Genomic DNA, 17,079 nt, shown 5'->3' on the forward strand with positions numbered 1-17,079 from the left:
CTCAGTCCTTCCTTAGGAGAAGTGCTTCATCTCTCTGATCATCTTGATGGCCCTCCTGTGTAAAAACTCTCCAAGCCTCACCCCTCCATCCAGTCTTGTTTCACTCTTGTTACCTGACCAGAAAACATAGCAAATTTCTCAACTTAGTCCTTTCTCTTCCATTTCTTGCCCCCTGCTGTGAGTCCTCTCCATGTTTTTATCTGCCAGTTTTTCCTGCCTAAAGGCTTCTTGTATTTTCTACATCCTACACTCTTACTATCACTGGAAATGGGGAAAAAAAACCCCTTAGGATCCCAAGGATAAAGTCATTAACTGCAAGAGAAAAAGGTTTGAAAAATTAAAGGTACCACCTACAAAAGCAAACAGAACTGAATTGTAGCTTACAAACTTAAAATTCACATTACAGTCTAAAGTACAAAAATCAAACTGGGAGTTCTAAATGAAGTGAAGGAAAATAACCTCAAGAAGTATGCCAGTGGTAATTAATTGATAACCTATGCCTCATCCCCCTCAAAAAGATACGTTAATGCATGGAGTGTGCAAGGGAGATAGAAGACCTGTGGAAAAGAAAATTAACTTGGGAAACTAGAAAACATAAAAGTAAAATAACATCAAGAGATAAAACTACATAGACCAGTCAAAAAGAACAGAAATCGGAAAGTAAAAATAAAAGGGGTTTTGACCATTCATTGGCCTTTCCTTAGGATGTAGGTGAGTGATGCCATCCAAAGTACTCCTGACAGTCCTATTCACCTCTGCTCAAGAAAAAAGAAATCAAATGAGATCAGATAGACAGAAGTAATACTGCAGCAACCATGGGAAATTAAGAAGATTAAAGTTAAAGACAAAGTGAGCAGAGCCTAAGTGAGAAAGCAGCTAGAGTGGAAATCAGAAGGTTCTGTAGACCCTAACCAGAGACTTTCTACAAAATTTTCCAATAAAGGTACTTAGAGCAAACTACCTAAGATGAGGCAACATAAATTTATGACAAGAACTGTAAGAAGTGACTGCCAATGGCACCAGGATTTAATGGTTCATTAGTTCCTTCACAGAGGCAAATATGCAACTTTAGAGTAACAAAATAGGCCTTATTTTCTACTAGATTTTCTTTAGTGGCACTTTCAGTTGTCTCTGCTTTCTCTTGTGAAAAACTCTATTAGTTTCTAGCTTGTATCTTCTGTAGATAGGGAAATAAAGAAAATAGTTAGCTTCTTAACACTGAAAGTGACCCAATTCTTAAATGTGAACTAAAGAGCTCCTCTGAACAAGCAGACTGAAAACCAAGCTTCATTTTGCTTGAGCTGCACAAAGACTCCCCTAGAAAGTACCTCCACATCCTCTCCAAGATTATTAACATGGTGTTCATCACGCAGGCAGTGGAAAAGGATTAGAAAAAGGATATGGATTTGCAGCAAAAGTGCAAGTAAAAGTGCATAGTTATATTTTAAGCCTTGACTTGGCAACAAAGATGTCATCAAGTGCAGAAATAAAGCACTGAAGCACTGTAAGATTTGGTGTGTATTTCAGTTTTCCAGGGAGAAGACTTGCTCAGCTCAAACTGACACAGTGCTAATGACATGCACACTATGGAAAAGCACAGCCTGAGTCTCTAAGGTCTCTTCACTCCCCGAGAATCTATTCAAGGACACGGAATGCTCAAGTTCAGAAGAAGACTGACAATTACGAGGATTTCTGTGTTCTACCTTGGTTTTAAATACCTTCAAATTGCAACTGGGATTCTTCCCAGGTACAAGGTTGACAACTCAAAATCAGCAGTGATCAAAATCAAGGCCAACAAGAGACAGAACATTATTCTAAACCATCAGTAAGGAAGCACTGATTACCTCCAAAATGCAAGCAATACTCCTCTTTAATACACCAGGTAATCAGCTGCTCATTCTTCTTTTACATTAAAGGGAAATTCATTCCTACTCCTTCTGAATGCAAAGCCACGAAAAGGCTACATTTTACTCTACATATGAAAAAGTTTTAAGTTTTTCTTTTCAAGAAATAGCTCTCTCCCTAACCTCTGTGTTTCTTGATGCACAGCACAGTTAAGTTTTAGCCTGTCAAATGTTCAACACAACAGTAATTCAAAGTCAGAAAAGCTGAAAGTTAAACAGCATTTAAAAGGAACTCAGTAAGTCCATGCCAGAGCCCCAGGACATGAAAATTAGTAATGAAAAGCAGAGCACTCAGGCTACTCTAATATAACAAGAATTATAAACAGGATTACTATGTCCTCTGTTAAGAACACTGTATTACAGATCATTATAACACAGCTACAAGAGAAAGCATACTTGTACTCATCTTAAATTCATCTGCTTAAATAAAAATTGTTTGTTTGCATTCTGTTTGTTTGACTGGATCTTGAGGAATTCTGTTGCAGAGCCATTCAGAGGAGCTGCACACACTTTGTGAAGACATCCACACCTCAGCACTTGAGGGAATGTTTTGGAACCACCAGGGTGGAATAGACAAAGACACTTTGAAAGGAGAAGAGCCATCAGTATTTACATTTACATACTCCAAGGGTTTTATTTATTCAGCGCCTAATGTACACATGTAAAACTTTCATTGCAGCAGTAAATATTTATTCCATCCAATTGGTAAAAATGTAATCATGGACCATACATGGAACAGCTTTCCAGAGCACACAGCCCAAGCAGTCCTGTAAGGCTGCCTTTCTTTTGCCAGAAAATGCCGTAGCACTATCAAAGAAGGGCAACTTGATACACAACAGAAAATCTTTACTGATTAGTGTGGGTTTTCCAGAATTGGAGGTGGAGGCAGCAAGGGGTGGGTGTTTGCATTTCTTGCTACTTTTCTTTTTGCCACACACAACAGCAGTCAAAGAATAAAGACCATGAAGTAACAGAACAAATAACATTACTGGGCAAAGTATGAGCTGTGTAAAATTACAAACCCAGAGTAGTCTTAAAGCAGGACATGACCACAAGATCTACTCCGTGTGATAATTAACTGCAGTGAAAGAGTTAATACATGCAAGCTGTACTTTGTAAGAGCTTGACATCTACATTTTATTTGAAAATTGTTTCTTGCCCTTTAGCAAGGGTGAAAAACGTACAGAAAGACAGACTGATTCAGGTCTTCAGGCATTCATTATGTCAAAAAATTAATGCAATTGTATTAATCTAATTTCACTTACCTAATACTTAAACAATTCAGGTTAAATGAAATCAAAGTGTATACAGAATATATACAAAATAAATAACTTTTGAAATTGATTAAGCTGGTCCCAATCTAAAACATCACTGAATTGCAGATGCAGGGAGAAACATCAGAACAAAGTATCATTCAATTCCACTGCAACAGAGGAAAGGAATTTTCTTCAGGCAGCTGCAGGATATCATTCCTTAAGTCAACAAATTTATCTTTAGAAAAAAAATTAGTCCTTCTGAAAGAAAGTAGTTTAGACTACATATTAGCAAGAGATTCTTTCTTGTGAGGGTGTTGAGGCCCTGGCACTGGTTGCCCAGTAGAGCTGTGGATGCCCCATCCCTGGAAGTGTCCAAGGCCAGGTTGGATGGGTGTGGTGTGGGGAAAGGACTAGATGACTTTTAGGGACTTTTCCAACCCAAACTGTTCTATGAGTCTATGACTCTTCTGAAGGAACGAATTAAGCTTTACTTAAATCTCCTAATAATGAATGATCAAGCTTTTGAGTGCTATCACTTTATGTGGAAAGATTCTCAGTTCACAAAGAAACTGTAAGACATCCATATATGATCTCTGCACAATGTTAAGCAGGGCTGAACTTTGAATGAATTCTCTCTATTTCATTTGTTCTCATCAGAAGAGACTTCTCCCATCCAGTCAGCAGCACCTAAGACCAGTGTGTCTTGATCTCAAACACCCAGTCTGCACACAGCTGCTGGAATTATTCCTTCCTCTTTAAGGACAGAGTTTAGGAAAGTCTTTGGCACTGCTGACATCCCTAGAATGTTTATTTCAGAGCTGCCTATCTCTTTGCCACTTGAGGCACAAGACTATGACTTCTGTTAACCATCCCTTCCCTAGAGACAAACCTGCAAGCACCATTTCTAAAAGTAGATCCCCGTTGGATTAAGCCCAGGGACACTGACTGGCAAGTGAGCACCACTTCCATACCGTGATGGAAAGGGCACATGTTTTTTTGATATCATGAAAATCAAGCTGTTCCCATGGGAGAGGATGGAGGACACTTTTGTCATGGAATCCTGATATTTAGTTTTCTCTGTTCTCAGTAATGACTTGGTGGGAGCACTTAGAAAAGTTCCCATATGCCTTTCCTAAAAAGGCAAACTATGGAATACATTCCTACTGAAGAAAGGCAGATCAATTACTTGTTTTATATGTTAGCAGGCTGCTTTCATCCAAACCAGTGCTGCTGTGCCTCAAGAGGAGATTAAAAGAATAAAAGCCACATCGCAAACGCCACAGTGAGAACACAGAAAAGCAGACACAAACTCTGTTTCCATCCTGTGAGCCCAACATCTCTACTCTGGAGAGTCTTTTCAACAAATACACCATGTATGGCAATTCCACATAAAAATCACAAACTCTCCCAGTATTTTGGTCCTTTAAAGGGCTTTTTTTTTTTTCTGACAGGACTGTAAGGATATAGACCTTTCGATTTAAATTTGCAATAGCAACTATAGCTTTTGCATACATGTTCAAAACCAGATTATTATAGCCCACCTTTACTATCAAACACAATTACTTCTTGTCAGTGGGGATTTTTCACATTTTTTTGACAATTGTACATACTGATAAAGTGGGAAGATTCATGCTGAGCTATTTGGTTATGAGAGCAGTAAGATACTTTCAAAGAGGATAACAACAGTATGCTTTGTCAGCGAAAAGAGCTTTGCTGTATTTTCAGTGTCATTGGAATTAAGTTTTTACTTGTACTATGGTAAAGATGATGATCATCAGCATTTAAAAGAACTCTTCCCTGGCATGAAGCCAACATGTTTCAATTTGAAGAGGGGTGGGAACCAAATTATAATGGCATTACCTGTCACAACCCTTTTTTGTCTGGTTCTAAATGTGAGTATTTTGAGAAGCTTTCTCCCTTTGAAGATATGCTCAAAGTTTTCCACAGCAGACCAAGCTCTGCATAATGTTGCAAATTAACTGAAGCAAGGAAAATGTTTTGCCAAAAATACAAAAGACATTTAAAAAAACACAAGATAGAAGCAACTGTATTTCATCTTAACCAAAATGAAAGTGGCAGCGAGTTTAAAAATCAATGAGGGCTTTTTTGTTTTGAAAATTTAAGATGGATGCTGGCCTGCTAAATGGAAAAAAAAAAAGATAAATTAACTGATAAACAACACATGGATAGAGTGTGCCATCTTCTTAGAGTTAGAAAGCAGCAGGGTTTTTTAACTTGCAAAACTGTTGTGTTTACTTTCATATGGTCAGTGCCTGTATTCCACTTGGTTAAAAAAGTACAGCAACAAGACTTACGACTTCCATATGCAATCTTAAAACCAAAAATTAAAGTGTATTGTGCAAATAATAAACAGATGTTTGAAGTGTTCAAAGCTGTAAAGGATACACGTTTCAAAACAAATGGGGGAAGCCACCTGAGGAAAGTGATTATTAAGGATTGAAAAAGAAGTTACTTCACTAAAAATGCTGAAGCATAAACCACTTTGCCAGTCAAAATGATTGCTGCAAACTGGTGACCAGGAAGACAACCAGATGTCATTGTAAAGCATGTATTTTTAAAGGAAAATATAATTTGTATTTGCCTCACAAAGACTACTGCCAAGCTGGTCTGGAGCACTGAAATATTATAAAGCTAAACAAGAACAGGTTAATGTTTATACACATACAGGTCAGTGGAGATGAACAAAGTTATAAGCAGAGCAGCCCCAGCAAGGATTGTGCTCTGCTGATCAGGTATGCCTCCTCTGTGATGGCCTAAGGAGTTGCTCACTTTTGTGCTAATTCTTCAGTTTCAAACTGAGCACAAAAACATCCTTTACTGGCTGTTTCCACAATTCTCCACATGACTCCTAAAACCTGCTTTGATCAAGAACCACTGAAAGGCAAAGTTCTGCTGTTACTGCTCTTGAACTTTCTGTGCGGCTTCAGCTCCTGTAATGATCTCAGGAGCTATCTATTGAACTGTAGTTGCTTCTAAATCAGGCTTTAGGTGTACACCACAACTTTAGGTGTACACCACAGCTATCCCATCCTGTGATGTGCAGTACAGAGGCAGTAAACCCAACAGATTTTTGACAAGAACAGCATTTTTTTTACTGTATATTCTTTATGCAGACAAGACTGAAATCTGAGCATCTAATTTATGCAAAGCATCCCTATTTCTAGACACCACATAAAAATTCCAGAGTACTCAGCTTCACTATAGATATATAATTTGAAAGTATTTTTATATGAAAATTATACATTTTCCATTGTTGGCACTGAGCACAGCTCATTTTCCCAGTTAAGAGCTGAATATCCCCAGTATGCTTAGAACTATTTCATTTCCAATGTGCAAAAAACACAAGGCAAGGGTTGATGATAGCCTGGGACATAATAAAGTGCAAGACTCTTCTTAGATGAAGTTAAATGTTCTTCTATTTGAAACAAACAAAAGAAACCCCACAGTTTTCATCCCCACTAGGTCTGGGAAACATTAAGTGCAGCAGATGAAATACTGTCTCTTGTCAGGTCAGCTTGATCTCCTGGATCTGGTACTTGCCTACACTCTTGAGACTTCACACCTGCCCTCACAAAAATGTTATATACAAATCTGTGTCCCAAAATTAACTTACAGGTTACAAACACCCACTCTTACACTACTTAGATTAAACACCCTTAAGCAGATCAAGTTGAAACTCAGTCTTTCCTCCCCCACATCTTGACTAATCAGTTCTTGCTGGTAAAATTTGAAAGTTATCCAATTTTCCCTCTGGAGTATTCTTTAGCATCTCTACCAAAAACTCGTGCTGGAGCAATCAGGCAGTTGAAGCACGATGTGCCTTTTTACACACACAACACTGGAATTTCAAAAGCACTCATGCTGACTTTGGGGGATTTGTGCTACTTATAGCATTAAGACTTTTAATGATCTTCTAACCAACATCACATCTTTCCTCTCCTACTCTGTGAGCAACCAGCTTCAAGGGTAATTACATAATCTTTCACCCTTTACAGACATGGCTTGGTTGTCTCACATTTACTGTCTCTGAGGTTGATGTCCTGTGAGTTCCAAGTTTTGAGTGGCCTCAGTGCTGGGAGTGGGAGTATTTCTGCTCCCTCATTACCCCTGACAGCAGTTCATTCCCCTCCATCATTCACATTTGGGTGCCTGTCAGATCTTCTGTGACCCAAGTTTAACTTACTGCACCAGCAAAATACAAATAGCCGATTTCTCTTCTGGGTTAGTTTCCTTCCAGCTTATTTCATCAGCTCATGGAAGTGCCTGAGCTGCCAAACCACCATAAAGGCTGTACTGGCTCACTGCCTCCCCAAACTGCAGCCCTGCCATGGATTTGGAACCTCCCAAAGTCACAACTGCTGAGGAAGCTGCTGTTGGACTTGCTAAACAGAAAAATAACCAAACAAGGCTGTGGAGAAAGTTTGTAATGTAAGAATGCAACTTACTCAGTATTTTCCCCCTCATTTTTATGATACAAAATCCACTTAAAGCATATAAAAGCAAAGCTTTTATCTAAGGGGGATGCTGTGGAGAAGAACAAAATCTAAATACAGTATCTGGCACATTATAGGTTTGCTCCAGTCCCACTTACCTACTGAGCAACTCCTCAGCTAAAATCTTAAGTCAAAGGTGGTGGTGGGGTATTTCCTGCTCCAGGCTGCTCAGTGTCTGAACACTAAGGGATGGTCATCTCCTTACTGCATTAACACCTTTTAGGTTATGCCACGTGTTGTAAAAATCAGTAACACAGTGAAACTGACTGGGTACCAAACCATCAGATGCAATGACACTGACTTAAAATAACCCCTCGAGAACTGATGTAATTGCTTACGTCTCAAGAATATTCAAGTCAGCTGTCTCTAAAAGCAAAAACCACCATAAATCTTCATATTAAAGGAAGAGTGCAGAAGTTAGCTATTCCTTCAGTTACTTACCAATCAGGATTTGACCTGTTTTCATTGCAGAACTACCTGGCACCAAGCCATGTACCACAAGCTTCTCTTCACTGACTCCTCTGGTGGCTTTATCCTTCCTGCTTTGTTTTTCCACTCTTCTGCTGCTCCATGAAGACTGATGGACAATCCCTACTAAGGCCTCCAGCAGCCTCTGCTGCTCTTCTTCCCCAGCACTGTAGAGTTTTCTGGGATTTACATAAACACACACATCTTTGTACTTTTGCTGAACAGTGACACCCATTTTCTGAGCAGACCGGTGCTTCAATATGGAAGTAGGACCAGACGGGTGCTCACTGCAGCTGCCACTACCTTTCTTACCAGAACTCTTTGGTAAAAGACTCTTCTTTTTTAGCATTTTGGTCCATTTCTTCAGTTCATACTTTCTTTCCTTGCGTGATCCCTCTTGAATGATTTCAGCTTCATTTTCCCGAAACCTGACATGATTCACTGCTGGCATTTCTGGACAGCTGTTCTGAAGCAGAACTTCTTCTTCACTTTCACTTAATTCTAAATAAAATAATTCTCCATTTTTCTGCACACTATCCAACCACTCGGGCTCAAGGTCACTGGAAAAAAAAGAAGAATGATCAATGAGTTCTGATAAGGAAGATCACCGTGCAAGTGAGATCTGATTATTTTAAGTAGGGAGGGGACAGAGAGAGTGCAAGGATGGAATAAAAAGTGGGGAAAAAAAAAAAGTTGCCTCCTGAACATTGACAGCTCAACTGCTTTAAGTCTGCCACAAGGGTTAGAGCTTGTTTTATATAAATTATGGATATGGCAAGGAAAGACATCCCTCTCCCCAGTTTCTTCAAATGCCTTAGAGGAAAACAGCCATTGCAAAAAGCAGTATTCTCTTTTCAGAAAACAAACATTTCTCTGACATGCAAGTCTTAATTAGTAATTACATTCATGTGCTCAATGGGACTTCCTCTTAAGAGAAAAAATTCCATTCTATTTGTTCTCTCCCATTATTTTTCCCTTATGCATTTGTAATATAATCATGGCATGATTTTTGAGGTGAGGCTCTTCTGTGCAGAGCCTGAAGATGGAGTTTTTTATCCTTGTGGGCTCCTTCTATCTCAGGATATTCTGTAATGCTATGGGAACACAGATTGCACTGCCAGTCCTTTGGAAAGGGAAGATAAACATTTTAAAAATCACTTAGATTTAACATTAAAATAAACCCCAAAACAATCTAAGATAAAATCTAGGTAACAGTTTTTAAAACCCAAGTTCCAAACAGCATCTGCAAAAATACACACTAACAATGCAAAGAGGCAGCACGGCTACAGAAGGAGATCTGGCAGCTGGTGTGGATCACCCAAAGTCAAGAGCAAGACACTTCTGCAAAGCAAAGGCAAAGCAGCTCCAGGATATAACAGAAACATAATCAGCACAGTGCAAAAAAATTTTTTGTCCTAATTTGGCAATGGTGATGTGTCAGCCATGTCCAGTTTTGGATATTAGGTTTTAAGAAAGATGGAACATACCCAGAGCAAAGAGACAAATGCTATATAGCCTACAAACACATTTAAAGGGAAGGAGACTGAAGGAAATTATATTCTTTTGGCTGAGGAAACGAAGAAAAAAACAACCAAAAACTGCCTGCTGAGGGGCAACAGACCAAACGAACCTCGAGGAGAACCATGGAGTGTTACTGCAGATAGATAAGCATCCATGATGGCCAAAGTAAGAAGAGTACTCATAGGTTTAATTATCTGGAATTTTCTGCATGGAAGATTTTCAGGAACAGACAAGACCAGTTAATTCTTCCTAAGCAGATGAGAAAGAGGTCTCTCTGTTTCATAAAAATCATATAAATAAAAATGAGACTGTAGATTTACATCATAATTAATATAGTAGTTTAAAGTCAACACACATTCACACATTTCACACTAGAACTACTTTCACTGAATAAAGAGTGCAAATCTGGTTTAAAGCTAGTAGCAAATATTCAAATAGAGCATTAATCTGAAAACACAGCTAAATTATAAAAGTTTAGCTGAATGGAGAAGATTATACAGACATTGCACCAGAGTACCTTTAAGGGCTCAACAAGAGGATCTGGCTGGACTAACAACACAGAAAACATTGGCATTACTGTCTTTCTGGAGCCCCAGTTATTGAGAAAATTAATTTATTAGCTTTTTTACCCAAACAGATAGTTTAAAAGAAGAGCCACCACTTGTGATGATTTGGCTATACCTGAGGGATAAATCCAAGTTTGTGATTTTCAAAATCCTGAGTTCTTATTCAAGAAAGTATCAGAATGCTGACAAAAGCTAAAGGCTGTCAAGGGCACACTCTTTGTGATTCAACTTCTCTCAGAAGGTGGTAGGTAAGAAATAACAGGAGAAGAGTTTTTCCTTGGTTTGCTTTTTAAGGAGTGCTCCCACCTTCTGGCATGTGTAAGCAAAATTAAGCAAAAACAAACAAGCAAAAAACCTCCAACAAAACCCAACCAAAACAAACAAAAAACCAAAATCCCCAAATCAACCAATGAGCTCCCCCCCACCACAAAAAAAAAAAAAAAAAAAAAAAAAAAAAAAAAAAAAAAAAGGAAACACTAGAAATTTACAAAGAAATTTCATCTGCATTAGCAAGAACTCCTGTCATGTATGATAGCATTTTTATTCCCTCTTTAAAAAAGACTGATCTTTGGAAAAGCTGTTTCTTCTTTGGGGTAGATGTCAACATTTCAGCCTGGACATGAGTTCATACACTCATGTTCTCCAGCTTTGTTCTCTATTTTGATTAAAACAATACAGACCAATGGCAAAAAAAAAAAAAAAAAAAAAAAGTTGTGGGAATGTCTGGTGTTTACTCTGTGCTCACCCAAACAGAACCACTCCACAGAGAAGTCAAGAAGAAACTGTACTGTAAGAAAACTCTCACTTTCCCAACAGAGATCCTCACAGACATCTGGAAAAGCAAATCTGAAACAAGAAGTCTGCACCTAGCATGAGAGGTTTTTCCCCCTAATACTGTAGTGTCACAATAAATTTAAACCAAACAAGGCAAGAAAAAAGGAAAAAATAATAAATCTAATGTTGATCTGTTTTCTCTTGTGTCAAAACAAGTGCTTACACAACAACCTCAACTTGCCTCTAGGACTGGAAGCTTCAGTCAAGGGAGCTAAAAATCCTGGAGGCCTGCATTTCTCTAAGAGTAGTTTCACTCATCCCACACAGGTATTTCCTCTTTAGGATAAATGTCTGAAAAACTGTGCTGATTGAAATTGTCCATTTATGAAAGAAAGATAAATTAGAAAGGATCCAAGTTCTGCTGGATAAATTGTTATGTAGATAAATTATTACAAGTACTATACATGTCATTGCAAGTAGTAGACGTGTTATGTCTGTGGAACAGCTTTATTCCCTTAACATATATAAAGAATGACAGTAAAAAGGCATTTTAGATGAAAGAACTGAGAAAAGAAAAAAAAACCCAAACACACAAAATATTAAAAGAAAACATGGCTTCAAGCTGAAATGTTACAGTTGATTTCTGGCTTATAAATATAGGAATAAAGTAATGTAGGTGTATGTACAACAGTTTTATCTCTGAGCCAGAGGTACAGGGCAACTACAAAATCAACTACACAATTCTAACTTTTCCCACTTAAACGTTTTTTTTCCCCTTCCACTGCACAGCCTGATGAAACTTACAGGCTGAATGAAATGCTATCGATTGGACCCTGAAATACACACTTGAAATGTCAAGCACAGCTGTCTTAACACAGGGAACCAAGTCAATGTTGTGAGTTGTAAACAACCAAGTTGCTGTTGTAAGTTTAACTTCATTCCAACAAAAAAAAAAAATACAAATAAACTAAAACCCCGCAGGTTGCATTTACAACTTTAAAATATGTATTATTACAGAACTATCTTCTGACTTAGCCTGAAGATGTGTGAAGAATGTGCTTTACACATTCGAATTGTAAAGCACGGCTGTTTTAACACAGGGAACCAAGTCAATGTTGTAAGTTTAACTTCATCCGAATAAAAAAAAATATAAATAAACTAAAACCCCGGAGGTCGCATTGGTAACTTTAAAATACGTATTATACAGAATTGCCTTCTGACTTAGGGCACTAAACTGAAAGACTAGACCTTTTTTGCTAGAGCGTGTGCCAAGTCCCTCCTCGGCCTGCGCTGCCCAGCGGGGATGCAGAGCTCGGCGCAAGGAGCGCCCGCGGCTGAGCCCACACCGTGCTATCGGCAGGGAGACGCGGTCAGAAACCTCGCACGGCTCTCTGCTCCTAGAGCCAGCCCAGCTAAGCCCAGCTCACCTAAGCCAAGCCCAGCCCAGCGCAGCCAAGCAGCGGCGGGGCGCTCCCGCCGCGCACCCCGGTCGAGCCCTCCCGTCACGACCCCGGTCGAGCCCCCGCGGCCCCGCGCTTACTCGGAGCTGGCAGCCAGAGAGGAGCCGCCGGAGCCGCTCTCGCTGCCGGTGCCCGCGGGCTCGGCGCCTCCTCCGCCGGCCGCCTCCATCCCCTCAGCAGCGCCACTCCCGACGGCCGCCGCGGACGCCATGACAGCCGAGCGCCGGGGCGGGCAACGTGACGCGCGCTGCGCCCTCCCATTGGCCGGCGCCCCGCTCGCCATGGAAACGGAGGGACGCGCGAGCGCCCCGCCGTGAGGGGCCGTCCCTCCGCGCCGGGGGCAAATCCTCCATGGCCACGGGAATTCCCGTGTGCCCGGCCTCCTCCCGCCCTCGGTCGCCTTTCCCTGGCTCAACAGGAACGCGCCGTGGAGAACCAGACTTTATTTAGTTGCCTGATTCCAAGGTGCCAGCACCCGGGGTGAGGGTGGGGTGAGGCTCAGAGCGCTGTAACCAAGCACTGATCAGGAGGGCGAAACACGAGGTAAAAAGTCACCTGGTAAGCAAGGGGATCCCTCTGTACTTTATTTTATGTGCTATTGTATCAATTTAACGAGCTGTGAGAAATTAAGGTTGTCTCTCCTTAGGTTTGTCAGGAGAGCAGGGCGGTTCAGGAGAAGCAAGGATGTGACAGACCCAAACAAGAACCTTAAAATAGCCCGTGCAGTCTACACGTGTAAAATCATGCACTGTCGAGACACACAAAAAACCACCCCCGCTCGGTTTTCAGGACTCAAATTATTCAGATCCATGAAAAACAAGACCTATGGCAGGCGTGCAGACAACTTGCTGTGTAGCTGTGTCAGTAAACCCATCAGGACACACATGGTGAGTAGGGAAAAGGATGGAGAGTAATTGCTGGAACATGTTTCATGTGCTGGATTTAATCTCTGCTCAGTGGGATATTTGCACAGCTTCAGCAGTGAGGTTTTATAGCCCTGGAACACTACAGAGGAGTGACAGAATCCTGGTATGAAATTGCTGTACTTGAAATTGCTTTAGGGAAGCATATATTAGTAAGCGTGATTTCAAGTGAATTAACAGACAGAAATGTTTTGGACTCACATCCGTGTGATTAAGGCTTCAACTGGAGTAAAAATACCTATATTAAGTACTGAAGGGCCATTCTGAAGTCCCTGGACAAGGCCTGATTTCACAGATAAATTACAGTTGCGTGGTTATTAAGACTACAAACCTATCCAGAGGTGGAGACAGAAACATTTCCTAAAGAAAAAAGCTTGTGCTACTATGGTTTCATTTAGAAGGTGAGATCTACTGTCTCACCCTCCCTAATTATGCTTACATTTGCAAGCACTTTTAATACTCCGAGCAGCACACTGAAGTGTTTCTGTACAGAAGTGATAGTCAATGCCAGATGGTGCTGTGTTAGTTAAATTTCCCTGAGTTCAAGAGCTGATTAATTGGTTCCAGTTGTTTGCTCACTAAGTGAGAAATACAGACTCTCTCTCAAGGAGGCAGTGGTTTTACACCACTTGCTATTTTATAGGAATAAGCATATTGTGAATGGAAGGATGATGGAAGGCTCTGGTCCTCTGAGAGGAGTAGCTGGGAGCCACCTAAAGACTTTGCTGAAATGAATGTGGAATTTCTGCTGCTGTGGGAACAATTAAAGATTGCAGGATATATCTCACACAGCAGGATCTTATTTTAGTGAAGACACAGATTTTCCCACACACTCCCTCTTGAGAGGAAAACCTCTCATTTCTTGGGCATAAATATTAGGATGAAACTTGAAATAATTTGTCTTCTGGCAGACACTTAGCACTTAATCCGAGGAGCTGGGGCTGATGCTCCTCACTAAGGAATCCATGAGCCTTCTATGCCAAGTTGCTGTTTTTAACATGCAGATGGTAAAAATCGGCCAGGGGGTATCACTGGCATCAATAGCACTGCTCACCCTCACTGGACAACTGGGTAATGAGCACTAGGTGCTCAAGGATAATTAAAGCCTGAAGGTTGTTCTGATTAGCTGTTCCTGCAAAGAACTAAATCCACGTGTGGAAATTTATTTCCTGAGCAAGGGTTTCTCGTTACTTTTTTTTTTATATTTTTTTTATTTTTGGCTTAACCTGTTACAGAAGCTTTTGTGCTTTAAAAATAACTGCCTGCCTTGATCCATGCCTGTATTCAGAAGGAGACTGAAGTTAAAAGACGACAGGGTATAGGACACACTGGTTCCACGCTTCAAATTACAGCTCTTCATTAGTGGTAATGAGGTAAGAAGGCCATAAGTGACTTGTTAATGTTTCATTTTTTCCTTTCTTGATTTCAGATCACTTAATATTTTCAGGAAGGCTTTACCAACAGCTGCACAGACACAAATGATGCACTGCAGATAAAACATGATACATTACAAGCAGATAAAACTAAAAGGGAAATAAATTAATCTTTGTTTTTCAGTTGTGTTTCTTGCTAGCACCTGCTTTACTGAAAGAAAAACAAAAAAATATGAGTGACATTAAATTTCAGCTATTGATTCCTGGGGTTTTTTTATTCCTCCAGGGCACAGCATGAGCAAAATATGTCAGAAATAATTCCCTCTTTTTAAAAGATTAATGACAACAACAGGACTTTCCCCTCTCCTGCCCAAGTGTTTCTTAGAGGACAAAATACATATTTCACAAGGATTCCTTAATAATTAAGATTGTTTTGATTACACGTTTCCATAAAACCGTGTAAGGCTGTGGTTACAGAATCTTCTGTTCACAGCTCCTCTGACAGGACCGTGTAGAGACCATCCACAGCAAAGTGGTGTGAATTGAAGAGCGACACTGGGCTGTCGTTTTAATTGGGATATTTACATGTAAACAGAGTCCACGGAGAATGAAAGCTATCTCTGGGACCAAAGGAACAGAAATTTTGTGAGCAAACACTCTAGTGCTCAATAAATGAAAGAGGATATTCTGACTTCTTAAGCTTTCTGTATCAGCTCTGATCACAGAAGGTATTTCAGAAGAACACAAAACCAACAGGAAGACAGTAATGAAAAATCCGGGAAGAGTAGTACAACTCATCCCATTCTTTTGAAAAACAGTCTAATAGAGTTAAGAGTTTTCTCCAGAATGAAAAGCAGCTGTAATTTTAATTATATTTTCCTACTGCTTTTACTTCACCTTAAATGTTTTAAATGCTGCTTTTTTTTTTTTTTTTTTTTTTTTTAGGATCACCTGCTATGCATAGCAGGCATGTCAGGCATGAAAGAAAACCATTATTTGCAGTCAGTCAACATGCAAATGTTTCAAGCATGAGTAGCCTTATTCCACTTAGAGTATATTAACATAAGCAATACCACGGGACAGCATGTTTTTAATCCGGCTCTGAAATAGAACATTTTCTGTTAAGTCACTGAAAAGTCCATGGGGTTCTGTTTGCACACGAGCACATTTACTGCGCATAAAGCAGCCTCAGAGCCGTGCCGGAGCAGGCTGATTGCAGCATGCCCTCCTTGCTATGCTCCGTGTTTGCATCCCCAGCGCTCACAGGAATGGATTTCACACGGCTGACGCCTTGAGCTGGAGTTAACAACCACTTGTTAGTTTCCATAGCAAGAGCTGCTTGGAGCTGGCACTGGAAGTGCCCGTGTGCTTTTTCTGTGCAGCTGGAAATAAACCAGCGTGGCTGAGAAACAGGAAACGGACACTTTAGCAGAACTGGAGATGAGCTTCTCTTGGATTCTGCTGAATGGGATGCGTTTTTCTTTGTAAAGTTTCTGCGGCTCTCAGCTAAGCACATGGAAAATGCCATTAAGGGTGGCTTTCAGAATACTGCACGGGCCTATTGGGCAAGATCCTATTGTCAAGATGTCTTTGTGGGGGGATACCGTGGAAAATCGCCTGTTAGGGATGGTGAATGCAGGAGGAAAAGCAGCTGCTTCTCATAGTGTGCCGCCTCCCGTACATCCACTTAAGGATTTCTTTCCCATCCCTCTTGGATTTGTTTGCGAGTTAATACATTATCCCCTGCCCTTAAAGAAGGGTTCAAAACGCTTATGGCATGGATGCAACAGCATCAATCCATATGAAAGAGTTATCAGCACGTTTCTCTGCACATGTAAGAGTCCCTCACCTGCACGTCCTCCTCTTCTCCAAGAAGGAGGGAGGGAAGCCTGAGGGCGCCTCGGCTCCCCGCGGCAGCCACCCCTTCCCTTCCCTTGCCGTGCCCAGAGGGGCAGCCCCGGCTCCTCGCCCTTCCTGCCGCCACGACAAGAGGAGCTCGCCGGGGCTTCGGTGGCTCCGCTGTCCCTCCGCCTTGCAGGTCCTGCCCTGCGAAAGGGCAGGGGTGCCGGAGCCTCCCGCGCTCGGGAAGCGATCTCGGGCCGCGGCCCCCCGCTCCCCGTGCCGGGCACTGACCTGTGCAGCAGGACGCTCTGCACCGAGTCCAGGTCCTCCAGGTTCCTGGTGACGGGCCGCGGGATGCTGTACCTGCCCGCCCCGAACATCGCGGGCGGGCGGGCGGCCGCCACCCCCGCATCGCCCGCCCGCGGCACCGGGACTGCGGGCGGCCGCGGGCAGGTGGCGAGAGCCCTTGAGCCCCGCA

At 41.3% G+C, this 17,079-nt stretch overlaps 1 protein-coding gene across 2 annotated transcripts in view; it reads right to left on the minus strand.

The window, feature by feature from the left end:
• INTU (inturned planar cell polarity protein) overlaps positions 1–12,666 on the minus strand; it is a 34,844-nt gene extending 22,178 nt beyond the window's left edge. For both annotated transcript variants that reach the window (XM_041412107.1, XM_041412108.1), the window contains exons 1-2: positions 12,544–12,666; positions 8,116–8,702 (exon numbers count right to left, since the gene is read on the minus strand). In XM_041412107.1, coding sequence (XP_041268041.1) covers positions 8,116–8,702; positions 12,544–12,632 — 676 coding nt within the window. In that variant the 5' untranslated portion in view covers positions 12,633–12,666. The remainder of the gene's footprint in view (positions 1–8,115; positions 8,703–12,543) is intronic.
• Between the last annotated feature and the right edge of the window lie 4,413 nt (positions 12,667–17,079).

Source organism: Onychostruthus taczanowskii, unplaced genomic scaffold, assembly GCF_017590055.1.
Source record: "Onychostruthus taczanowskii isolate IOZ18803 unplaced genomic scaffold, ASM1759005v1 scaffold38, whole genome shotgun sequence".
NCBI lineage: Eukaryota > Metazoa > Chordata > Aves > Passeriformes > Passeridae > Onychostruthus > Onychostruthus taczanowskii.